We start from the raw sequence: 25,914 nt of genomic DNA, 5'->3' as shown, positions 1-25,914 counted from the left end.
TGAAAGTTCCTAAAACAATTCCTGAACCTTTATTTCTATCAAGAGGAAAAGAAACCAAAAAGGCAACTTTGAAATGAAAAGATTGAACACAAACCCACGAGAGAACTGTGTGTCTGTAATAATAACAATACCAATAATAATAATAATAATATAACAATAATATAATAATAACCATCATTATCAGAACCCAGAGCTGGAAATAATCAAATCAAGGAGCAGGGGACAGTGAGAAAGTCTGGGCTTTGGAGGAGGGAGTTAGGAGGAGAGTGAGGAGGACAGGGACAGAGAGAAAGAGAAATATACCTGTCGGGGAATAAGTAGCACCAAGAAACCAAGCCTGTCGACCTTTTCAACCACCCGTGTCGCCTACAGTCCCTTCTCCTTCTTCTCCGTCCAGAACACACACACCAGAAGCAGATACAATAGAAACAGAAACATGGCATGTGGGGTCTTGCTTCCAAATGTGTGTCCATGAAACAAAAAGAGCAGATTCTGAGTGCGCGAGGAGCCAGCTGCGATGAGCGGCGGGTTTCTGCTGCCTGTTCACAAAAAAAACCCTCCAGACCCTTTCATCACGGGAGACAGGAGGGCGAAGTTCAGACTCCCCTCCCCACAGCACACGGAGAGAGGGTGTGCACTGGATTAAGACGGAGAGACGCACTCCCTCTCGCGGGGGCCAGGGGTCAGAGGGAGAGAGACGGACCAGGGCAGCGGAGCTACTGCCCTCCAGCCGGTCAGGCAAGAAATCCGTTCGGAAAAGGGTGAGAGAGCTGGGCAAGACGACGAAGTGAGAGGAGAGCGAGAGAGCTGGGAAGATGGGGAAAGGAAACTAACGGGGAAAAACGGAGGAGAGGGAGAGTCCGAGCGTCTGCCGTTTGTCGCCACGTGTTTCCGTCTGAATCCGAAGGGATCTGGACCCTGCCGGGCTGCTCCTCCGCCGGTCTGCAAGGCCCTTGAGAACCAGATGGAGGGAGGAGAGCGCTGGAGAGGCGAGGGGCCGGAAGGAGAGAGGGAGGCTGGCTGTGTCCTTGGTCTGCCAGTCCGTCCCCAACCCCCACTCCCCCTCAGCCCCGGAGTGACGCGCCGTCTTCAGGCCCGTCTGCTGCCTGCTGGAGTCTCCAGAACAGCCCCAACAGGGCAGCCTCTTCCACTCCATCACAAGATCTGAGAGAGAGAAAGAGGGAGAGAGGGAGGTCAGCACAGACACTGGGCACCGAAGCAGCGCGCAGAGCAAGCTGACAGATACTGCCCACTACTGGTTAAGAGCACACGAGGGGACCGAGTGGGAGACTCAGTCAAAAACCATAACCGCGACGGAGCTGAAGCCTACGAGTGTGCAGATTCATCGGGGTGGTCACGCAGTGTGGTCCCGTACCTCCGTGGTCTCTGTGTTTGTGGAGGGGGGCTGCTGCTGGCTCACAGGCCGGGTTTTCTTGGACTCTGAGGCATCCTGGGACAGCGAAAGCTCCCCCCCCGGCCCCCCTCCTCCCCTCTCGCTCTTCCTCTTCCTCCGCGAGTCCCGGGTTCGGCCCCCCCGGCCCATGCTGCGCTGCTCCTGCAGCTCGATCTGAGGTCGAACGAGATGGACAAGGGAAAGCAGGAGAGAGAAATGGGGGCATCCATGTGAGCACAAGAGGTTGCTTGGCGATCCTCCCTAGAAAACCTTCTTCTAAAAAGATCACTATTCTCCCTGAGTGATCTGTTATCCGTCTCCCTCCCGTGTATAAGACAGGCCTATATCTTTACCTGAACCCCCTTTGTGTCTCTCCATCTCCACAACTCTCTCCAGCTCCGAATCCCCACAACCCCCAGCTCAGTACCAGCTGTCCCCATCCTCCTGCTCACCCCCAACCTCCTCAACCCTCTCCAGCTCACCCCCAACCCTCTCCAGCTCACCCCCAACCTCCTCAACCCTCTCCAGCTCACCCCCAACCCTCTCCAGCTCACCCCCAATCTCCTCAACCCTCTCCAGCTCACCCCCAACCTCCTCAACCCTCTCCAGCTCACCCCCAACCCTCTCCAGCTCACCCCCAACCTCCTCAACCCTCTCCAGCTCACCCCCAATCTCCTCAACCCTCTCCAGCTCACCCCCAACCCTCTCCAGCTCACCCCCAACCTCCTCAATCCTCTCCAGCTCACCCCCAACCCTCTCCAGCTCACCCCCAACCCTCTCCAGCTCACCCCCAATCTCCTCAACCCTCTCCAGCTCACCCCCAACCTCCTCAACCCTCTCCAGCTCACCCCCAACCTCCTCAACCCTCTCCAGCTCACCCCCAACCCTCTCCAGCTCACCCCCAACCTCCTCAACCCTCTCCAGCTCACCCCCAATCTCCTCAACCCTCTCCAGCTCACCCCCAACCCTCTCCAGCTCACCCCCAACCTCCTCAACCCTCTCCAGCTCACCCCCATCTCCCTTCCTCTCCTGCTCACTCCTCCCTCCCTCACCTGAATCAGCTGCTCCAGCTGCTGCAGGGGCGGCCGGCTGGCTGCCAGCAGGACCCGGCGAATGATGGCCCCCTGGTCCAGCGTGACCTCCAGCAGGTCCCCCTCCAGCTGCAGCTCCTCGAGCTCGGCCCGGGCCGCCGGCGACAGCCCGATCACGGGACCCTTCAGCTGGGGCAGCAGAGCCCGCAGCCCCTCCACGCCTGGCAGAGACAGAGAGGGGATAATCCACACGCCAACACTCAACTGCTGCCACTGCACCGGCTGAGCGGACCAACGCAGCACGGCCAGAGAGACCGGTGAGGGTTACTGGTGACTGAGGGCCTGTGCTCACGAGCGCCGCGCAGGGGGAGAACGGAGGCAGTAAAAACCTGTCCGCACGACTGATGCGGAAGGCAGCCAGCGCACGAGTCGAAACAAGAACCGACACGCAGCCCCTTATTCTGAATCCTCTCCCCGAGGCCAGCGGGCTGTCCCGTGCGAGCGTGCGAGAGACTGACCTGACGCTGTGGAGACGGGGGGCGCTGTCCTGCTGTGTCCATTCTCACAGCCAGCCTGCAACACGGGCAAACACAGGGTCACCACTTCCGCTGCACAAGACCCCCTCGGGTACACACATTCTCACACTCCTTCACGCACGGCCACACTCACCTTGGCCTCACTCCCTTCCTGGCTCTTACACTGGGGCGCCCCGTCCTTCTTCCCAGATTTGGAGGGGCTGCTGTCCTCCGTGAGGTCGATGACCCCCTCGGTGTCCGACAGCACGATCACCGAATCCTCCTCCTCCTTCTCCGGCCCCCTGCCCTCCGTGGGCGGGGAGGGGGGGGGCTCCAGCCGCCGCCTCAGCTCCTGCAGCTTCTCCAGCGCCCCCTGAAGCTCGGGGCTGGCCAGCGCCTGCCGGGCGCGGCCCTGCCAGTTCATGGCACGCTCCGTCAGGCACTGCAGAGCCTCTCCTTCGGGCAGCCGCACGGGCAGGCGCTGCAGCGCCACCAGGAGGGCGAGGATGGTCTCCAGCCGCGGCCGCCGGCTCCTCTGGCACAGCGGGCACAGGAATTTGGAGTCCCAGTCCCACCAGCAGGTGGCGCCGTCGGGGCCGTGCTGGGGGTTAGTGTTGGCGCCGCTGCCGTTGGCGTGAGCCGGGCCGCCCGGCGGCAGGAGGCTGGGGAAAGGGACGCAGCCCCCGTGAAACCAGTCCTTGCAGAGGTCGCAGCGCACCAGGGGCGGCCGGGGGGGCATGCCGCACACGCAGACTCCCGGACCGGGACCGGGACTGGGGGGCGGGGGGCTGTCGCCGCGGCCCGGCTCCGCCCGCTCCGCCGCGCCGGGGGGGCCGCCGTTGGTCTCCGCGGCTCCCTGCTTGGCCAGGTTGGCCTCCTGCAGCCGGCGCATGGCCTCCTTCTCCCGCTTCTCGCCCTCTTTGAACGCCGCCACCTGGCCGAGAGACAGGGAGCGGGAGGGGCTGAGAGGGAAGCCGAGCCCCTGACACAGCCCACAGGCGGGGTGACCATATGGCCCCGCATTCACCCCGACACTGGGGGCTGAAGGCGAGATGTGTCAAGGCACCACCACTGTTCTTTCTCCTATCAACACAAACTGCGTTTCACAATAAAGACTCCCTCTCACAAACGATTAAACTCACATCAGTTAAAAACCTTCCTGATCGGGCGATTGATCGGCTTTACCTCTGCTGTATATAAATACAGGTCAGCGGTTCACTCTTCTGCCAGTGATCAAACCATGCGATCAGCCGAATCACCTTACGGCTTCGTCTGGAAGCGTCCCCCTGGGGTGAGGGCTTCACACTGAAGAGCTGCACAGGACTGCCAGCCCGCCACAGGAGAGCGTCTCCTCAGCACCTCACAACGCCGATTCCACAAGCCTACACTAACGTCCTCCAGTTTAGGGCAGTTTTAATGGGGGAACATGGGAGCGCTCCGGCCATCAGCCGGACAGAGAGAGACTCACTATGGCGCCGGGGTCCCTCAGGTCTTGGGCCGACAGCCCCAGGCTGTCCGTGTCGGAGCGGTACAGCCGGCCCTCGCTCTCCCTCCTGTGGCCCCTCCGTCCCCGCGGGGCGCCGTCCGCGTCCACCTCCACACAGGGGCACAGCACCTGCAAGGCGGCCGCGGCCGAGCGAGAGTCAGAGACAGGTCCCTTCGCGGGAGCACGGTCCCCATCCCCCCCCACCGGCAACGCCAGCCCCCCGCCCACCTCCAGCAGGCTGTAGGCGGTGTTCTTCTTCAGGAAGGTCTTGCTGGCCTTCTCCCGCCAGGAGTGGGCGCTGGCCACCTGCAGCTCCAAGTGCCTGAGCTCCTCCATCCTCACGGGCAGGTCCCGGCCCACCGCCACCAGCCCCTCCAGGTCATCCAGGCAGGGGCAGTGCTCTCCGTTCTGCACGGGGGGGGGGCAGACATCAGCTGTAAAGCAGCCGTAACTGCCCCTCTTGGGGGTTAGAAACTGAAAAGCCAACCCAAAGGATCAGCTCTGGTTCAAAACGTTAAATTTTTAAATTCAGACCAGGGAGTGAGAAACGTTCAGACTGGCCTGTGTGTCTGTTATGCTGAAGACAGGAGACCGACGCATCGCTGGTTAATCGCAGTCAGTCAGAGGTAAAGCACTGGCTATCTGGCCCAGTATTCCTGCTACGGGCAGGACTGCAGTGGTCAGCGTACTGACCTGTATCTCCTCCAGGTCGGTGACCCACTCTCGCGCCCGGGCCAGGCTGGACTGCAGCGCCAGGATGTTGGGGAGCTGGACAGGGATGAGCTGGGCCTCGTTCACGATCGCCTCCAGTGTGGACAGAGGGTGTTTCTGCCTGGAATGACAAATCAAATAACAGCCATGCAGGGGCATGTCTAGTCTAGAACTAGTCTACAAGGTGCTACAGGAACAGCCTGGGCACTGTACCTGTCCTGCAGGCAGATCTGGGCTTTCACACAGTGCTCACTGCACAGCTGTAGTGTTCTCTGAAGGCTGAGCAAGACTATGAGATGCTACAGTACAGCAGCCACACCTGAGGTAGTGTATAGCGAAACTCACTGGGCACTGTACCTGTCCTCCAGGCAGATCTGGGCCTTCTCCTCCCAGCGCTCGGCGATGGTCAGCAGCTCCTGCAGCTCCGCCATGGCGGTCTCCACGGCAACGCTCTGCGGGATGTTGCAGCCGGCTTCCATCAGGCCGCGCAGCACCCCCAGCGTCACGCCCTGTCCCCCAGCGCCCAGCGTCCGCCGCACCTCCTCCAGCCAGCGGCCCTGCTCCTGTAGCCCCCGCAGCAGGGCGCACTCGGGGGGCTCGGCCGCCAGGCGGCTCCCTTGCTCCAGCAGGGCCTCCAGCTCCTCGGGGCAGGCCGGGCTCAACTCTGCCCCCTTCAGGACGGAACGGGCACTGCGCTGGAACTGCTCCACAGTCTCCAAGAGGGCCTGCGAGAGAGGGAAAGGCGTCAGGGAAAGGACCGTCGGGGACAAGAACCGCAGAGTCCTGCAGGGGGAGCTACAGTCCCGCCACGTTTTCACAAACTGCGGCGAACTGCACGTCACGGCGCTCTCTCTCACCTTGACCTCATCGAGCTGGCTGATGACGCACGGCAGGTTGTGCATCCGATCCACAAATGCCTTCAGCTCGTCCAACGTCATTCTCCTGCAAGAGACGGCCTCCGTTCAGACTTCGGGCAGCCCGCCCGCACCCCCGGGCAGAGCGCGCGCCGAGCCGCGGCGGGCGGTGTTACCTGCTGTGCGTGTGGGTCAGCAGCTCGCCGCAGACGGTGACCGAGTGCTCGGTGTCCGCGATGGTCGTGTTCAGCCTCTGCAGCAGCTCGTTGTCGGGGAACTTCCTCTCGGTCGCCTCGTCGCGCAGGGCCTGCAGCTCCTCCACACCTGCGCGTGCACACGAGACACAGAGCTCACTCACACGTCTGGAGGCACACACGGAAGCAAGGCCAGGTTCGTTTAGAACAGTTTTAGAGAATTAGTGCAAAGATATTTGCGGACAGAAATGCTGGGTCAAATTCTGCCCGGGAGCAGAAAGGATTGGAAAGCCGGATGTAAAGCAGTGATCCCACTCCCGGTCCTCAAGAGCCGCAGGGCCAGGAGCGAGGAGCGCTGCTCCCTGTCAGCTTCCCCCTCACCTCTCTTGTTGCCCTCCTCCAGCTCCAGAGCCTCCTTCACTCTGCTGGCCCAAGAGTCAAAGGACTCGGCTCGAACCTTCAGCCGGTGCAGCATGGCCAGGAGTTCATCCAGAGTGTACCTGTACCTGCAGACGGCCAGAGACAAAGATGAGCCAATTTATACACACTCAACACACAACACTCCACTGAGAGAGAGCTACAGCTAAAAAACAGTGAGCAAAATTCCTACCACCACAAAGCCCTGCTGAGCCAAGAACAGAGTACAAAAAGGAGCCCTCTGAGCTAGCTGGTTCTGAGGCTCACTGGCCCGAGCCACACCGACACCAGCCAGCCTCAGGACAGCACTGCTAGAGCACCACAACTCAGACTCAGCCACATCACAGATCAAACAACAATATCTCACACACTGACAACACAAACTGGAATGCTACAGAACCCTAAACAGACAATACACCGAATATCTAACTAAATAACAAGCTAAATAACAGCAACAGAAAAAGACCCTGATGAAGTACAGGCTCAATGACCACAGCCTGGCCATAGAAACTGGGCGACACAGGCAGACCTGGCTGCCCAGAGAGGACAGGCTGTGCTCCCAATGCCAGCGGGGAGAAATAGAGACAGAGGTGCACTTCCTACTGCACTGTGACAGATACTCTGGGATTAGAGAAACATTCTTCCCTAAATTCAGAAATCTAATCCCAGAGTTCCCACACTGCCAGAATCACATGTCCCAATCCTACTGGGAGAGGAAGGAGGGAACTCAGTTAAACTGGCAGCCCAGTATGTGATCTCTTGTCCCAGCTTGAGGAACTGAGCCTGTCTCCCAAAATGCTCCATATGTTTACAGTATATATAAATATATTATGATATGTCTTTGTTGTAAATGTCTGTAGATTTTTTTGTTTTATGTTTATGTTAATTTAATTTTGTATGTGCTTTGGCAACACTGATTGTACTCATCGGACATGCCAACAAAGCATCGAATTGAAAATGGAATTGAGAAGGGTCAACACACACAACAGAGAGGGAGAGGGGTCAATACACACAACACTCTGAGATACACACTGAGATATGGAGGGAGTGGAGTTAACACTCTGAATTATCTTAAAGATGGAGTGCAGAACAGAGAGGATGGAGACAGACAGGCAGGGGCCCAGTGGACAGGTGTCAGGCAGAGGGAGAGAGCAGGGGAGCAGCCGTACCTGAGGTAGTGTTTGTCGGTGGCGCAGGTGCACAGGTCCTGCGTGTGGTACAGGCAGACCAGCCGCTCCGTGCAGGTGTAGCAGGCCAGCGCGGACAGGAAGCAGGTGGTCTTGCACTTGTCGCACTGCCGCTCGTCATCAGGCAGGAGCTCGAAGGCCTCACGCTCCGCCTCGGTGATGCCCTGGACACACGCGGAGACGGCGGCACTCAGGCAGGGAGGACTTATTAAAGATCACGCCCGTGCTGCCCCCCTTCTCTGTCCCAACAATCCTGCTGGCTCAGGGGGCATGAAACTACCGTCTACGGGATCAGGAATGAACCCCTCCGAGTCTGAATCCCCCCACCCCGTCAGGCTTCCTCCTCCTCCTCCATCCTGACCGCTCCCGCCCGCGGCTCCCTCACCCTCTCCAGCAGGCTCTTCCTCAGCTTCCGCTCCTCCTGCACAATGATGAACATCTCCCGGTGCGTGGCGGCGGCCAGGTTGAGATCCAGCCTCTCGGGGCAGGCGGCCATCTTGCAGGTCAGCTCCTCGTGGGAGAACACGCAGTAGCGGCGCAGGCGGCGGTAGTGCTCGATGCAGGAGCGCCCGGCGGGCAGCTGGAGCGGAGGAGGGAGGGGCAGAGGGGGAGAAGAAAAGCAGAAGGGGGGGGGGGGAAGATGGACAACGGTTCATGCACAAAATCTGGACACTGCAGGATCCCAAAAAACAGGTAATGCATAGAATGGATGTAGGGCGGTACAGCTGAGCAGTGGTCAGCTTTGGTGTCTCACAGCACTGGGGCCCCAGGTTCAATTCCTGGGGTGCTGTCTGTGTGGAGTTTGCATGGTCTCCCTGTGCTCACGGGGGTTTCCTCCCAGAGCCCAAAGACATGCTGGTGGGTTAATGGGCTTCTGGGAACATTGGCCCTGGTGTGAGTGTGTGTGTCTGTGTGCGCTCTGCGAGGGACTGCTGGCTGGTCCTGGGTGTGTCCTGCCTCGGGCTTGCTGAATGCCGTGATAGGCTCCGGCTTGGAAGAAGCGGTTAGAAAGTGGATGGACGGACATAACGAAGGAGAGCAGGACACCCGCAGTACGTATCCGGCCAGCGTAGCGCACATCCCGGCGCCCGAGCAGCGCGTACTCACCCAGTCTGCCGTACAGAAGTTGACAGCCTCCGCGAAGTTGTAGCCCTGGTTGAAACCACTGTGGTAGGCGCGGGGGAAGGTGATGACGAACTCCCCCGCACACTGATTGGTTCGCACCACCTGGGGAAGGACAGCAGCCCACAGAGGGGCAGGTCAGGACAACTCCTGGACCAGGCGATGGGGAGAGGGGGCGGGGCAGCCGAGGTAAAACTGACAGGCGTTGCAACGAAGATGAAATAAAACTGCTGATGGCTTATTTCTCTTCAAACACACACACACCAAGCAAAGTCACTTCACAGACACAGATGGTGGTCTGCGAAGACAGCACAGATTTCTCAGCAGCACACACTGTCCAGAAATGACAGACGCCACCACACACAGAAGGACAGAAAGTTAACAACCCCATCTGTGATGGTGCCAGAACTTAAATCAGGGGTGTGGGGCAAACAGACGAGAAGTCAGGACAATCCCTCTGGCTCCACCACAAGGTTGAGGGTGCCTGAACAAATTCATTGGGGTAGCTGTTGTGCAGGGCACCCCCCCCCCACACACTCTGCCAGTCTGTCACTTGAACTAGCGCTGGCAGACGGCGAGACTGACCGGCACGCCGTGGGCCATGAGGATGTTGGGGTTCATGATGGTGACCAGCTGGTGCAGCAGGTCGGGCTGGCTCTCGAACAGCTCGGGGGTCAGCTTCTTCATCACCTCCTCCAGGTGCTCCGCGGCAAACGAGGGGACCCCGTACCACGTCTTCGGCTCACCCCTGGGGGGAGTGGAGAGGCCGCTGTCAGGCTTAGCTTGTATAACAGAGTAATACCAGTGCAGGTAGCTGATGGAGCAGCTCAGTGTGTCTACAGTGTGAGTCACCAGTGCAGGTAGCTGATGGAGCAGCTCAGTGTGTCTACAGTGTGAGTCACCAGTGCAGGTAGCTGATGGAGTAGCTCCAGTGTGTGTCTACAGTGTGAGAGTCACCAGTGCAGGTAGTTGATGGGAACAGCTCAGTGTGTCTACAATGTGAGAATCACCAGTGCAGGTAGTTGATGGAGCAGCTCAGTGTGTCTACAGTGTGAGAATCACCAGTGCAGGTAGTTGATGGAGCAGCTCAGTGTGTCTACAGTGTGAGTCACCAGTGCAGGTAGCTGATGGAGCAGCTCAGTGTGTCTACAGTGTGAGTCACCAGTGCAGGTAGTTAATGGAGCAGCTCAGTGTGTCTACAGTGTGAGTCACCAGTGCAGGTAGTTAATGGAGTAGCTCCAGTGTGTTTACAGTGTGAGAGTCACCAGTGCAGGTAGTTGATGGGAACAGCTCAGTGTGTCTACTGTGTGAGAGTCACCAGTGCAGGTAGTTGATGGAGTAGCTCAGTGTGTCTACAGTGTGAGAATCACCAGCGCAGGTAGTTGATGGAACAGCTCAGTGTGTCTACAGTGTGAGAGTCACCAGTGCAGGTAGTTGATGGAGCAGCTCAGTGTGTCTACAGTGAGAGTTACCAGTGCAGGTAGACGATAGGAACAGCTCAGTGTGTCTACAATGTGAGAGTTACCAGTGCAGGTAGTTGATGGAGTAGCTCCAGTGTGTGTCTACAGTGTGAGAGCTACCAGTGCAGGTAGTTGATGGGAACAGCTCAGTGTGTCTACAGTGTGAGAGTCACCAGTGCAGGTAGTTGATGGGAACAGCTCAGTGTGTCTACAGTGTGAGAGTCACCAGTGCAGGTAGTTGATGGGAACAGCTCAGTGTGTCTACAGTGTGAGAGTCACCAGTGCAGGTAGTTGATGGGAACAGCTCAGTGTGTCTACTGTGTGAGAGTCACCAGTGCAGGTAGTTGATGGAGTAGCTCAGTGTGTCTACAGTGTGAGAATCACCAGCGCAGGTAGTTGATGGAGCAGCTCAGTGTGTCTACAGTGTGAGAGTCACCAGTGCAGGTAGTTGATGGAGCAGTTCAGTGTGTCTACAGTGTGAGAGTCACCAGTGCAGGTAGTTGATGGAGTAGCTCAGTGTGTCTACAGTGTGAGAATCACCAGCGCAGGTAGTTGATGGAGCAGCTCAGTGTGTCTACAGTGTGAGAGTCACCAGTGCAGGTAGTTGATGGAGCAGCTCAGTGTGTCTACAGTGAGAGTTACCAGTGCAGGTAGTCGATAGGAACAGCTCAGTGTGTCTACAATGTGAGAGTTACCAGTGCAGGTAGTTAATGGAGTAGCTCCAGTGTGTGTCTACAGTGTGAGAGCTACCAGTGCAGGTAGTTGATGGGAACAGCTCAGTGTGTCTACAGTGTGAGAGTCACCAGTGCAGGTAGTTGATGGGAACAGCTCAGTGTGTCTACAGTGTGAGAGTCACCAGTGCAGGTAGTTGATGGGAACAGCTCAGTGTGTCTACTGTGTGAGAGTCACCAGTGCAGGTAGTTGATGGAGTAGCTCAGTGTGTCTACAGTGTGAGAATCACCAGCGCAGGTAGTTGATGGAGCAGCTCAGTGTGTCTACAGTGTGAGAGTCACCAGTGCAGGTAGTTGATGGAGTAGCTCAGTGTGTCTACAGTGTGAGAATCACCAGCGCAGGTAGTTGATGGAGCAGCTCAGTGTGTCTACAGTGTGAGAGTCACCAGTGCAGGTAGTTGATGGAGTAGCTCAGTGTGTCTACAGTGTGAGAATCACCAGCGCAGGTAGTTGATGGAGCAGCTCAGTGTGTCTACAGTGTGAGAGTCACCAGTGCAGGTAGTCGATAGGAACAGCTCAGTGTGTCTACAATGTGAGAGTTACCAGTGCAGGTAGTTGATGGAGTAGCTCCAGTGGTCCTCGATGTGCCAGCAGAAGGCAGAAAACACCATGCCCACGTAGAGCCAGGGCACCTTCATGCCTGAGATGTCAGCGTTGATGTGGCAGAGAACTGACTGTTCCAACACTGGCATCACATTGAGGTTCCAGCCACTGCGAGCGTATTCCTGACGAAGGAAGGGAGAGCGAGTTAATACACAGTTACAAAGTGTCGTGCAGTAACATGAGCCTCAGACATGGCGGTAAGCTTGCAATTCTATTTTTCCTTCTCCCTCCCTCTTCCCTCGCTACCTCACCCTCACTCTTCTCATGAGCTACCTCTAGCAGTGCAGCCCCACTTCTGTCCCATGACCTCCCTGCCTCCTCCTGCCTCTAGCAGTGCAGCCTTCCTCCTGCCCTCTGACCTCCCTGCCTCATATCCTGCCTCTAGCAGTCCAGCCTTCCTCCTGCCCTCTGACCTCCCTGCCTCACCTCCTCCTCGGGTGTGAGGTTTCTCTTGCCATCGTTGACAGGGAAGCCGCTGCCGAATTCTTTCGAGTGGATATCAGCTCCGTACTCCACTGTCACGTCCTCCTCAATACTGCTGACCAGGCGCCAGAACTCCCGTTCCACCAGCTCTGTGGGCACCATCTGTACGGCACACGCAACGCATCAGTACACACACACACACACAACACTGCACGGCACACACAGCGCATCAGGACACACAGCACTGCACTAACACATCCATAAGTATACACAACACCGCACTAACAAGCAACACATCAGTACACAAAACACGGTGGGCACCATCTACACAGCACGCATCTGTACACTTCGTAAATACACGCAGAAATATGGCAGAAGTCTGATGCGTCTTAATAGAACACAAGAACAACAGAATTCAGTGAGCGACTGTAAACAGCAGAGCGTCGCCACACAACCACACATGCACAGACTGCTCTGTCAAGGCTACTGACGTGCACAGGCATGTTGAAGTAGTCGGACTTGAAGGTGTCGGCCATCTCCCCGAAGCTCTGCAGCGTGTACTCTCGAGTGGCCTGCTCGAAACCAAACGCCTCCGTCGGCCGCTTACACTCCTGAGAGCACGGGGGGGGACAGGAGGAGAAAGACGGAGAGTGAGAGGCGCCCCAGTGCACATTCACCCATCCGCTGTGACAAGTGAGACCCCCGGGACACAGCCGCACACGGCGATCCACACACTGCCAGCCGCTCTCCCCCCCTCGACCCGGCTCACCTCAGCCACACACTTGGGGCAGCGCCAGTCGCCCTTGGGGGGGTCGGTCAGGGGGGGCAGCAGGCAGAAGGTGTGGTAGTTATCGTCACAGCCATCGCACAACAGCAGCTTCTCGTCCTCGTCCCCCCGGCCGCACATCCGGCACACGAAGGAGTCCACCTGGCGGAGGGAGAGGGAGAGAGGGAGAGGGAGAGGCGATCAAGCCTCTGAAACCCGCAGACAGCCACAGGCCTCAGCTGCTGAAGAACCACAGCTCTGCACCTCACCGCTGGCAGCCCACTGGAGCTCAGCAGGTGTGAGCCTGGTCAGTACCTGGAGGGGAGACTCCTGGGAAAAACTAAGGTTGCTGCTGGAAGAGGTGTTAGTGGGGCCAGCAGGGGGCGCTCACCCTGCGGCCCGTGTGGGTCCTAATGCCCCAGTATAGTGACGGGGACACTGTACTGTAAAAAAGGCGCCGTCCTTCGGATGAGACGTAAAACCGAGGTCCTGACTCTCTCCCAGGGCGTTTCTCGAAAAGAGTAGGGGTGTAACCCCCGGCGTCCTGGCCAAATTCCCATTGGCCCTTACCAATCATGGCCTCCTTATAATCCCCATCTATGAATTGGCTACATAACTCTGCTCTCCTCCCCACTGAGAGCTGATGTGTGGTGAGCGTTCTGGCGCACTATGGCTGCCGCCGCATCATCCAGGTGGGACTGCTCATTGGTGGTGGTGGAGGGGATCCCCATTACCTGTAAAGTGCTTTGAGTGGAGCGTCCAGAAAAGCGCTATATAAGTGTAAGCAATTATTATTATAGCTCTGGGGGGGTTCACACTGACACGCTCTCCCCCCGCGAGACTCACAAACTGCGTGTTGCTCTGGTTGCGCCGCAGCCTCATGGTCATCTTGGTGCAGGGCTCGTCCTCGGCGAGCTCCTCCTCCTTCTTCACCTGGACCGCAGGGGGCGCCCCTTCCTGCTCGGCGTCCTCCTCCTTCACCGGCACCACGCTGTCCCGCACGATCACCGTCTGGGGCAGCTCGTCTGGAGGCGGGGCAAAGAGGGGAGGCAGCAGAGGTCAACAGGCAAAAACACCCTCAAACAATGACAAGCGTCACATCCCGTAACGAACAACGAGCAATACGAAGAAAGGAAGAGTAAATGACAAAAGTCAAAAATTAGTTTGTGAAATATTGTGGCTACAAAGAGAAGAGCTGTCTACTGTAAAATCAGAATGTCCATGACAAACAATGTTGTTTGGTCATATAATTCCTTGCAGGAAAGAGAGAGTGAACTCTAGTGTACAGAATGCTAAACCTCCTCAGCACAAAGACACCAGTTCAGTCTTGGCACTAATAGACAGGACAATACAGCATCTCAGCACTAGCGTACAGTGCCGTGTCTTGGCACTTGTGTACAGTGCTGTACAATGTAGTGTGTTGGCATGAAAAGACAGTGCAGTACTGTCTCTCATCCCTAGGGGACAGTGCAGCGCAGTGCCTCAGCACCAGCAGACAGTTCACCAACACAGCTCTGGGCCTGAGTGGTGTCACCTTTCTTGCGGGGGCCCTTGTCCCGGGGAACCAGTCCCAGCCCGAGCATCTTGGGTCCAGCACCATAAATCTGCAGCTTCTTCAGCTCCGGGTTCTTCTCTATGTCCTCCTCTGTGGGCTCCGGCTAAGAGAGAGAGAGACACAGAGGTGAGCACTGACTGTTCTGCAGCAGAGCTGCGCAGAGACAGAGGGGTGAGACACTACTGCAATGCACTGCAGAAGCACAGAGAGGCGAGTGCTGACTGCGCAGCTCTGCAGCAGGACAGAGACACAGGGGTGAGACACTACAGCAGGACAGAGACACAGGGGTGAGACACTACTGCAGTAGGCCAGAGACTACAGGAGGGGTAAGGTAGTAAGCAAGGAAGAAAAAGCTGGAGGAAGAAGGAAAGCCGAAACAATACTGGACTGAGCAGGAGAGATTACACAGTGTTCTCCAGAGTCTCTGGCTCCGGTGTCAGTGTCTCCAGAGAAGTACAGCCTCGACTGCTGTTACTCTGCAAGCATGCCTGGGAAACTCTGCCCCTCAGCACTGCAGGACTCCACCCCCCTCAGGACTACTTCATCACTCCAAGCACTGAGCCGCCTGGTACCCCAACACTGCAGCCGAAGATCCACCACACATCTCGGAGCTCACTGGCCAGGTGGTTGAGGTAAAGGGCTGATTATCGGAGCAGCTCCTGCTACAGGCTCCCGTTTTCCTGCTGTTGAGTCACTGTGTTGCCCTGGTAGCGTTACTGAACCTGCTCATGTGACAGAAATCCCAGGACCTGCGTCAACCCTCGTTTTGATTAAATAACCCACCCTACCTTGCTTCGGTGTTACTCAGGAAGAGGATAAGAGCAACTGGAGAGCTGAGGGGGCTCTCTGTGTAGCAGTGAATCGACAGTACCTGACTCATCCCAACTTGTCACCCAGTGACTGTCCTTGTGGTTTCATCCTGTACTGCTATATGACAAGAGTTGCCTACCACTCTAAATGGTTTTGTGGGCTGTGCAACCATAACAACTGTGAACAATTACTGTGGTAATCAGTCACAAACATCTTTATATGAGGCACTACTCCAGCAGCAGTGAAAGGACGGTAAACTGCAGTCAGATATGCAAGAGAATCATACAACCAGTTAGCCAGCAGCTACATCACCTGCAACTCACAGCTGGCAGCCCACAGGAGACCCCCTGGGAAAGCTAAGGTTGCTGCTGGAAGAGGTGTTCATGGGGCCAGTAGGGGGCGCTCACCCTGCGGTCTGTGTGGGTCCTAATGCTCCAGTATAGTGACGGGCACAGTATACTGTAAAAAAGGCACCGTCCTTCGGATGTGAACTAAAACCGAGGTCCTGACTCTCCATGACCAATAAAAATCCCAGGTCGTTTCTCAATAAGAGTAGGGGTGTCACCCCGGTGTCCTGGCCAAATTTCTCCCTGGCCTTTACCAATCATGGCCTCCTAATAATCCACCATCTCTGAACTGGCTTCATCACTCTGCTCTCCTCCCCACTGAGAGCTAATGTGTGGTGAGCGTTCTGGTGCACTCTGGCTGCCGTCGCATCATCCAGTTGGGGCTACACACTGGTGGTGGAGGGGATCCCCATTAACTGTACAGTGTTTTCTTTGAGTGGAGTGTCCAGAAAAGCACTATAAAAGTGTATGGAATTATTCTCATAATTAAATGGTGAAATTGGCCAATGTGATCGGCAAACTGCAGAACGATCTCGTAGGGTAATACAAGAGCCTCAGTGTGGCTCCCCAGGGACTGAGCGGACCTTAAAAGACAGCTCTGGGCAGGCGAATACCAACACCTCCATCTCCCTCCCTCTCCTTTGGATTATTTTCCTTTCTGTTGCTCTCAGGGATTTTTTCATCTTGGTTCAGCAGCTGGAGGATTCCTAACCCTAGCTCAGAACCGCAGCGACACAGACTCGCAGACAGACACAGGCAGGTCAGCCGACAGGCGGGACAGAGACAGTACACGGGTCACATCAGTCAGACAGAGACTCGCAGACAGACACAGGCAGGGACAGAGACAGTACATGGGTCACATCAGAGTCAGCCAGAGACTCGCAGACAGACACAGGTAGGGACAGAGACAGTACACGGGTCACGTCAGTCAGCCAGAGACTCGCAGACACACAGGCAGGGACAGAGTACACGGGTCACATCAGTCAGCCAGAGACTCGCGGACACACAGGCAGGGACAGAGAGTACACGGGTCACGTCAGTCAGCCAGAGACTCGCAGACACACAGGCAGGTCAGCCGACAGGCGGGACAGAGACAGTACACAGATCACGTCAGTCAGACAGAGACTCGCAGACAGACACAGGCAGGGACAGAGACAGTACACGGGTCACGTCAGTCAGACAGAGACTCGCAGACACACAGGCAGGTCAGCCGACAGGCGGGACAGAGACAGTAAACGGGTCATGTCAGAGTCGGACAGAGAGAGAGACATGACGCCGGGTCAGGTGTGGAACACAGACAGGTGAGACAGAACCAATCCGGACAGGACTGCGCAGTGACCAACAGACACAGACGAGAGGCAGAGGCAGATGGACACAGAGACATATGTAGAGACTCGGTGAGGAGCACAGAAAGACAAGTGGCCAGACAGGTAAAGATGAGCAGTGAGACAGAGATGGGCGATGACAGATCCACCGATGGACAGGGATGTGTATGCAGTACAGACAGACGGACAGGCAGTCAGGCAGGCAGACAGACAGACAGACAGTACCGCAGTGTGGTGGGGGTTGAGTGCGGTGCTGTGGGGGAAGGGAGGCGAGCCGTCGGGGTCCTGCATGGAGACAAGAACAGACCAATGGACAGGAGAGTACAGACAGGACACGGAGAGAGATGTACTGAACAACAGACAGGGGAGGGAGAGAAGGAGGGGGTTAATGTGTGAGGAGGAAAAGAAGGAGGGAGTAGATGTGAGGAGAGAGAGAACAGGGTGAATGTGGGAGAAGGGGAAAAGAGGGAGGAGGGGGAAATGTGAGGAGAGGGAGAATGGATGAATGTGCGAGGATGAGAGTGAATAAGGGAGAGAAGAATGTGTGAGTGCAATTAGACTGGGGAGCGAGCAAGCGAGCGCAGGTGTGCATTGCAAAAGCCATTTAAAAGCCACACACAAGACAGAGCATGCTGGGAGTCCTCCAGAGCACAAACACACCAGGGGGTTCACTAATTAACCAATTAACTCGAGAGGAGGGGAATTAAGCTAATTTAATTGCACTAACGCAAATCAGCAAATTATATAAACAACGGTTAAACAAAAACACCTGATGAAGCCCACACATTAGGAGACGCCATTCCTACCCTGAGGCAGCCTGCCCAGCCAGAGTGGTACATACAGGGACAGGGAGCGAGGAGGAGACAGAGCAGAGGCCAGAGGACAGAGAGGGAGAGGGTGGGAGGAAGGAGAGGACGATGGAGAGAATGATGGGCAGGCAGACGGGGGAGAGGTTCTGAAAGGCAGTGTTTGTGGGCCACGGCTCGGCAGTCCTGATGCAGTCATAACAGGACACATCTGCCACACAGGGGACGGAACTTCAGTGCACAGGCGCAGGGGTTCGTCTTCATCCTGGGAGTCCCAGAGCCCCCACCCTCTCATACTGAGGAGACGTCATGCACCACGGCAGTAGGGTGCAGCACTTTGTGAATGGGGTTCCAAGCAGAAATGTATTGGGGCTCAAAGCTACAGACACAATCAGTGTTACCCCAGCATGGATCATTCTCAGATTTTAACATATGGGGCTACAAACTATCAAAAGTAAAAGTACACTTACAAATACTGATGAAAATGCTCAGTGTTGCAACATGGGCTCATAGCAGATGAGCACTGTAGCGTTCAAGCTCCCATCAGAATGAGAGAGTTTCAACGCATCTGTGTTTGGAACACTATAACAATCAGCATGTATCAGAGAAACAATCAAGAGCATTCTGTTGTTTCCTATACCTGTATATACTTATACTGGAGGTAGAATAAGCTGGGTGATGGCGCAGTATTAGTATTCTACTTCCTACTATACATTTACACTGACCACACAGGAGGCTTACTGGGATTGGCAGTGCACTGGAGTACAGTCACATGGTGTCAGAATGTGGATTTCCAGTGCAACAGGAGTGTAGGTGGTGCCATACCGTCGAACTGTGATTTATTAATATGTGGAAAACAGTTTATCCGTACATGGGAATACACTACACCAGCATCGAGAATCACAGTATGTTCGGGGATACAACATTATGCTATAAGGGGGCTAAAGTCTGGTAATACAGTATGTTTGGGAAGATACTATGTGGTTGTAGTACCTCAATACAGCAAGGCACAGTGGACAAAATATTTATATTGTTATATTATAATCACAGTGTATCTGGCTGATTCAGTCTCATGCAGGGCTGCAGTACGCATTTTGAAGTACAGTGTATACAGGTCCTGTAAGTTTAGAAATAGAGGACATTCTGGGGCGCACTGTGAATTCTAGGGGTGCTCTTTACTCACGTCTGGCTGGAGGCGGTTGGCACGGCGACCATAGCTGCTGGTCTTCGAGGGCTGCACTGACTGCCGCAGGGGGATGGAGTGAGGTTTGTACTCCTTGTCCACCTCCTCGCTGTCGTAGGGCTGCCTGGGCTTACACTGCTGTGACACAGAGACAGACTGCATGAGAGAGAGAGACAGAGAGACACTGTTGTGAGACACAGAGACACTGCTGTGAGACACAGAGACAGACTGCATGAGAGAGAGACAGAGAGACACTGCTGCGAGACACAGAGACACTGCTGTGAGACACAGAGACAGACTGCTGTGAGACACAGAGACAGACTGCATGAGAGAGAGACAGAGAGACACTGCTGCGAGACACAGAGACAGACGGCAACAGGAAAGGGCAGATACTGCTTAAGAGAGGAAACAAATCACACCACTATCATATGTGATGGGCAATTCCTCTGACAATACTGCTATTTCTAATAAATCAATGAAGCACCTTGAGCTGAACCAATGCACTAGGTGACAGACTGGGGCAGACAGCACCAGCGAGAAAGGCTCAGACAGGGGGAGGTTACCATGAGGCTGGCCCCGGAGTGGAACATCTCGAAGGGGTAGACGATCCTCTCGTAGTGCGAGCGCAGCAGGGAGCCGATGTTCTTCCCCGGCGGATAGCCCAGCCGCTGGGCCACACGGGCCCAGCGCCGGTCCTTGCTCACCGCCTCGAACCCGCCCTCGTCCGCCACTATCTGGAAACGGCACACACACGGGACGGTGAGCCCGGGCCGGGTCAGTGAAAGGTCTCAGCCCGGGGCAGGCGACTGGACAGTACCTTGGCCAGGCTGTAGAGGTCAAGGATGCGCCTCTCGATGTTGGGGAGCTTCAGAGACGAGCCCTGGATCTCCCAGAACTTGGCGATCCGGTCGAGATAGTTCAATTTCACACGCGTCTCGGCCTGACAGAGGGAGAGGAGGGTTAATACACAGGCTGCTGCTGCTGCTAGCGATGTGATCACCGGACAGAGACCGACGGACGGACTGACCTCCAGCTCGTTCAGTCTCTGGATGCGAGGTGTGAAGCGAAAGTTGTCCACCTCCACTGCAAAGGGGGGCTGCCAGTCCTGGGGGAGACAGCGCAGAGATGGAAATAATCAGCACCAGAATATTCACAAAGACAAGCGCACAAAGTCAGGGCCCAATCAAAATAAAACCTTACAAATGTGAGGCCTGGATAAAAATCCAGGGTCCCTCATCGATAAGCGGCTTCACACGTAAGTCTCGTGTTTGAGATTCAACATATTCAAAATATTGTGAAGATAAACACTTCCATTTTCTCCGTTTATGCGATCGTCTGGGAACAAAGCAATGCGCTCTTCCGGTGGGCATGAAGAACTGAGTCACTTTACTGTTGAACACAGAAGACAACAAGGGGACCCGAAACCTGCATGTAAGACCCTCGCAGGCATCAACAATGTCCGTCCAGAAGATTTCCTCTGGATGAACAGCGAAACACGATCCAGAGGACACCGGAGAAACTATGTGGAAGAGCATCGGAAACTAAGGATTAGGTGGATTAAGGAGCTGGATGGACTGAACGACCTCTTCTCTTTGTGATCTTCTTTACGTGCTTAATAATTAAATGCTAGTGAAGACGTCTGCGCTAAATATAACAATTATTCGCTGGAACCCGTCTATAGATACACATGCGCCCGTGTCAGTAACCAGAACCGCCCATACGTGAAGACCGGCCCTTCACATCCACCCCAATGTTGTGGCTGCACATAGAGGCACGTTTAGAGACGGGTGTCTTAAGGGTGACCCACAAAAGGCTCTGACGGGTACCACTCCGGAACAGGGGCTCATACTCCTGGTCTGGGGGACCCCCACATCTGCTGGGTTTCACTGCAGCTTTACAGGAGCCCTTAACTGAACCAGCAGCTTGCTTGGTTAGAACCTCTAAGATTTTTCCTCCCACTCAGAGGGTAGAGATTTAAAGTTACTGAAGAAAGGAATTACAACTCTTCACAGAGTCTGAACTAAACCTGGCAATGGGCCTGTTAAGGGCCCAGTTATTTAACTGGGTGCTCCAGTAGAACAAAAACCAGCAGGTGTGTGGGGGTCCCCTGGGCCAGTATTGGGAACCCCTGATCTCGAGTTCCTGTCCTTCACTTGTGATCATTCAACTGCCTCTTCTTCAACCCCTGTCAGTGATGGTGGTGGTGGTGGTGGTGGTGGTGGTGATGATGATGATGATGATGATGATGATGAGATTCAGATCAAATGCAAGTCAGAAAAGGGTAAAAAGATGTTTTTTTGTCAGAACTTAGTGGACTGAGAGGGAATTTCCTGCCCATTCTTATGGAAATGTCATCTCCACATTAAGAAGGGTCTAGAGACCATGCTTTTCACAGACGCAACCAGTTTATGACACACCCGAATGACAAGCAGGGAAGTACTCTGTAAAGTGCTGAATTAAACACATCTGGATCGTTTAAATAAATAACAACGAGCTTCCGATTTTTCATTACACATCTGGTGCCTTCTGAGATGGTGTGTTCAATTTTTCACGATCCACAGCACGTTCCAATGAGCAGGTGACAGAACCGAACACAGCCAGGAGCCCCTCTGGGGTGAGCACGCCCCCTTGTGGCCGAGTCCCAGAGGCCCTGGAGGGATCCATCACCAGTGTGCCCCCCAAGTATGACTAAGGGCCAACAGCCTCACCCTCCTGAGGAGACCCCAAAGCGAACGCCACACCAGCAGAGACGAGGCTGCACCGAGACACAGACAAGGGCTGTTTTTACTTCTGCCGGACTTGCTGAGGATGGACGTTCCTGGGACGATGCCCTGAAACTCGCTGCGCCCGACGGTTTTCCTGCGCCGGGCAGAGCTCCAGGCGAAGGTCAGGGCAGCAGGTCAGAGACCGTGGCTGTATTTCAGAAAGGGTACGGCTCAGGCGAATGTGTGTGAAGTTGAGGGTAAAAAAAAACGCTAACCGTATTTTTTTTTTAATTCTTCGAGATCACAGACCTCAGTCTGTGGTGAGACCACAGACCACCCCGCGGTGCCGACACCTCTGAGTTTAAGGTCTCCCTGAGTAAGAGAGGCTCCGGGCCGCTCTGGTTGGATCCGCACGGTACAGGGGCCCAGTCCAGACCCGCTCCGGGCCCCCCGCGCACCAGCGCAGCCGGCTGGAAGAAAACGGGCCTTGATGATCGTTTCTGGCGAGGAGGCATCTCGGAGATACAAAGGAAGACGAGATGACGTGTCTGATCTCCGCTGCGGTCTGACGGATCTGTCGTCTCATCTGTTGTGGCCTGAGTGTACTAGAGAGGGCAGCGAGGGGGGGGGGGTCTCCCCCCTCCTCCTCCACCCCTCCAGCATGGCGAGACTGGGGCCCACGTCCCTCCCCTCGGTGCCCCAAACTCCTCCGACCCGGCTCCGCGGATACTAGCGGCTCCCAGCTCGCCTCTAGCGCCTCGGCGCCACCGGGGGGGCCTGTCAGTGGTACCCCCACGACAAAACACACCTCGCCCTGCCCGATCACGACACGCCGGCAGCCCCGGCCTGATGAAGACACCCCGCCAGGCGCTAGAGGAGCCGCCTCGCACAACCCCCCCCCCCGGACCGGGCCGGGCCCACCCCGCTCTCACCACGGGCGGCCGGATCTTGCAGATGCCGGACTTCTCGGCGATCGGGCGGATCTTGGCGATGTAGCCCAGCGGGTCGGCGAACTCCTCCCAGGTGGGCTCGAACACCGGGCACTCGGGCGGCGGGACGAACTCGTCGCTCTCCATGGCGGCGGCGGTGCCGAGCGGGTCCCGGGGTCCGGGTCGGGGGGCTGGAGAGGGAGAGGGAGAGGGAGAGGGAGAGGGAGAGGGGAGGGGACCGGGTGAGCTAACGACCACGGCGCCCCGGCCTGTCCGGCCTCCCTGACAGCCGGAACTCGCAGGCCAAAATAAAAGTTGATTTTTCAACAGAGCCCTTCAAATACAAGCAGACTCCCCTCCTCCTCCTCCTCACCACCACACACACCAAATTCACTACACTTTTCCACCCATTTATCCCCCGTCACACCGCTCAGTGGCGCCCCCCAGACGTGGGAACCGGCCTGGGCCGAGAGGGGGACCCCCAGCCCCCCCCATACCCTGCGAGATCAGCCCGCCCCGCCATCGCTACCTCCTTCACGCCGGTCCGGCGGTGTCGGTCACAGTCCCCGGTACACTGTCGGACCCCCCGGGACGGGTGCAGGTCGAGGTTGAGGTCGAGGGCGAAGGGAAACGTCAAATAACTTCAAGACGATTTTTGTAATCCGAGAGATGAGAGGAGGAGGAGGAGGGGAAGTTAGGGAGGAGAGAAAACACACAGACGCACAGCCCGGCCGAGGGGCAGCTGCTGTTTTCGGTTTCGTGAAATCGTCCGGGCGAAACGCTGACACCAGTGACCACCGAAGTCGAAGGGTAACTTCGTGGAGTTGCGTGCTCTTTTATATATATTTATATTATACAGACCAGGTCGACTTCAAGACACCCCCCCCCCCTCCCCGCCGCCCCAAAGTCTGAAAGCGCTCCCGACAGAAGTGCGAGTTTATCTCCGACAGGACTCTCGCGAAATCTGGGTCAAAAAGCTTATCGCCTGTAAAAAAAAAAAACAACTGAAAGCGGTCATGTACAAAAAAAAAACCACCACCACCAAAAACAAAACACAAACGAACGGGCATCAGATCCGCTCGGGTCCGGAATACTGAGGAGGTGGGACTGTCCGTCCGGAGGAAACGGGCTGGACTTCCAGGGCCGCCGGCCGCAGCGTTTGCGGAAAAAAACGCCCGGCCGCCCGGGGGCAGGTGTCCGGCGGTTCTGAACCCTCTCCCCCCGCGGTGCTGCTCGCAGGGACGGCGCCAAGGCCCCCTGCCGGCTCGCTGAGAGGGCGGCCGTGCCGGAATAGGCGCCTCTTTGTTCGGGGGCGAGGGAGTCCCGGATCGCTGTAGCCCAGAGCGCCGCGGCCTTGAACAGTTCAGCCCATCACAGCGCCCCCCAGACGCGGCCGGGTCGCCAGATCGCTCGGCGGGTTGATTTTTTTTGTTGTTGTGTTTTTCAGATCGGTGGCTCGTTGATCTCCCCCGCTGGTGCCGTTTTCGGCGTGCGGTCCTGCGAGCAGGTCGTGCGCACCCCCACCTCCCCCTCTCAGGATGTTGTCTGGTCCCCGGTGTTGTTGTTGTTTGGGGTCAGTTCCTCAAACTGCCTCTTTCTCTCCCGTACTTTCCGACAGAGGAGTCACGTTCCCTCTCGCCCCCCTTTCCCGACGCCCAGAGGACCCGTCGCCTCTCCTCCCGCCCCTCTCAGGCCCGAACGCGCGAGAGTGCTTCTTTTTGTGTTTTAAACTGCGGCCCCGCCGGGTTTCCCTGCTCATCGTTGTCACTCCTCTCAGCTCCCCTCGCCTTGACGAGCCGCCATCTTGATTCCATCACGACCTCAGCACAACCCCCAGCCTCCTGGAGCGGTGCCTGCGTCTCCTCCCTCCGCCGGCACAAAGTAGTCCCAGCTGTTCACGGGCTTTCTCGCTCCTTTTACAATAAACCTATCAGGTGGGAGGGGTTGATTGGAAAAGAACACTCGATTCGTGTTGTTTTAGGAATGTTAGTAGGGGCCGGTGGTGTCTATTGTGCTGGGAGGTGGAGACGTGACGGGGAATGATACACACCGCTAAGGCTTTTGGCGAGGGAAGTAGTGCCGGCCCGCGGCGGCGGGTCCCACGCAGCCACCTGCGTAGTGACATCACTGTGTGGACAGAGGAAGTTGTGTGACGTCACCGCCCCTCTCCTCCTCCCCTCTCCATGAGGAGCGTGACCTCGGCGGTGTGCGATAATGGCGTCCCAGCTGCACAATGTGCTTCTGAAGAAATCCATCTTTTGCATGGTCATTATGATAATTAAGTACCTCATTTTATGAAGCTCCTCTAGAAGTAATCAGCACAGGCCGCGCAATTATAAAAGTCACATATAATGGCAATACATACTGGAATCACTGTTGCCCCAGCTATAACAAAAATATTGAATTATAAATTAATCCTCGACTTCAAGGCGGGAGGTTAGCCGTTAAATTGTTTAACCCGTGATTATGTAGTCATCATTGCTAGTTTGTTATATATGTGTTCACATCTGTTCATTAGTCTAGCACGGCGGAAGCCGCCAGATACATAAACTTTTTAAAAAAATCCACCTTTATCGTCATCGCTCCCAATTAAAAAGAAAGATTTGACTAGCGGCTACGTCTCTTTAACGATTGTATTATTTATTTATTTTAAATGCTGTCCGGCCGCTCTTTTTCTCATTGAAGTTTTTTTTCTCATTCAGTCTACAATGGCCGGTTGTCGCAGGATTTCCCCGTCTCGCTGCGAAGCGATGTCTGCACAGTATTGGTGTTTTATCGTATGCTTTGCCCGTTTTTTTTTGCAATAATCTACACATTTTGAATACCGATGCCCACGCACGGGTGAAACTTTTATGAGCTAATCCCGCTGATAAAGATGAATTAAGGGGAAAACGCCACCCTTTCTGTCCGAATATCACGCCCCCGTGTGGCCTTATTGTGAAATAGCCAGTGCGACCGCGGACATGATCTGAATTCCTGTTTCCTTTGTAAGATATTCAGCATGTCGGACTGATCGACAACCCCCCGCCTGCGGCCAGCATGTACCGGTCTATCAACCGTTTCTTCCTTCTTCCCAGAGAAGAAACTCATTTGCAAGGGACAAGTGTGTGAGAGGCCCTAATTAACAGAGCACAGCTGACTCTTTTTTTCTCTTTAAGGACACAATTCACTGCTAAAAATGCAACAATATCAGGGTGCAAATCGAGAAAAACAGAGCAGGACCACTGGAGGGGGGGGAGTTTTTATTTTTAAAAGCATTGATCAAATTTGTAGCGTGTCATTTGGAGTAAGTAAAAAGTGGAGCGCTTCTTGCTGTAGTGAAATACTTGTGCAGCGCTTCTCGGCGGTCTGGTCATTTTTG

At 55.8% G+C, this 25,914-nt stretch overlaps 1 protein-coding gene across 6 annotated transcripts; it reads right to left on the bottom strand.

Moving 5' to 3' along the window:
- kdm5c (lysine demethylase 5C) lies at nt 1-24,388 on the bottom strand. Of its 6 annotated transcripts, none has more exons than XM_088909645.1 (29): nt 23,083-24,388; nt 22,557-22,744; nt 19,947-20,024; nt 19,737-19,859; nt 19,483-19,653; nt 18,920-19,075; nt 17,156-17,215; nt 14,428-14,551; nt 13,740-13,918; nt 12,897-13,055; nt 12,619-12,738; nt 12,131-12,289; nt 11,645-11,826; nt 9,496-9,658; nt 8,896-9,015; nt 8,174-8,368; nt 7,771-7,952; nt 6,566-6,690; nt 6,167-6,314; nt 5,994-6,078; nt 5,494-5,861; nt 5,119-5,257; nt 4,654-4,833; nt 4,408-4,554; nt 3,094-3,873; nt 2,943-2,997; nt 2,446-2,645; nt 1,376-1,567; nt 1-1,164 (listed from the first exon to the last, which is right to left on the bottom strand). In XM_088909645.1, exons 2-29 carry the CDS (start codon nt 22,698-22,700, stop codon nt 1,156-1,158), a joined length of 4,743 nt encoding a protein of 1,580 aa, XP_088765771.1. In that variant the 5' UTR covers nt 22,701-22,744; nt 23,083-24,388; the 3' UTR covers nt 1-1,155. The 6 variants fall into 6 exon arrangements, with proteins under 6 accessions (XP_088765771.1, XP_088765769.1, XP_088765772.1 ...); XM_088909643.1 differs by having other exon boundaries at nt 5,482-5,861; nt 23,083-24,382; XM_088909646.1 differs by having other exon boundaries at nt 5,482-5,861; nt 18,920-19,057; nt 23,083-24,382.
- Nucleotides 24,389-25,914: the final 1,526 nt, after the last annotated feature.

This window comes from Atractosteus spatula, chromosome 2, assembly GCF_055471065.1.
Source record: "Atractosteus spatula isolate fAtrSpa1 chromosome 2, fAtrSpa1.hap1, whole genome shotgun sequence".
In the NCBI taxonomy this organism is placed as follows: Eukaryota; Metazoa; Chordata; class Actinopteri; order Semionotiformes; family Lepisosteidae; genus Atractosteus; species Atractosteus spatula.
This window is presented reverse-complemented; position numbering and strand designations above follow the sequence as displayed.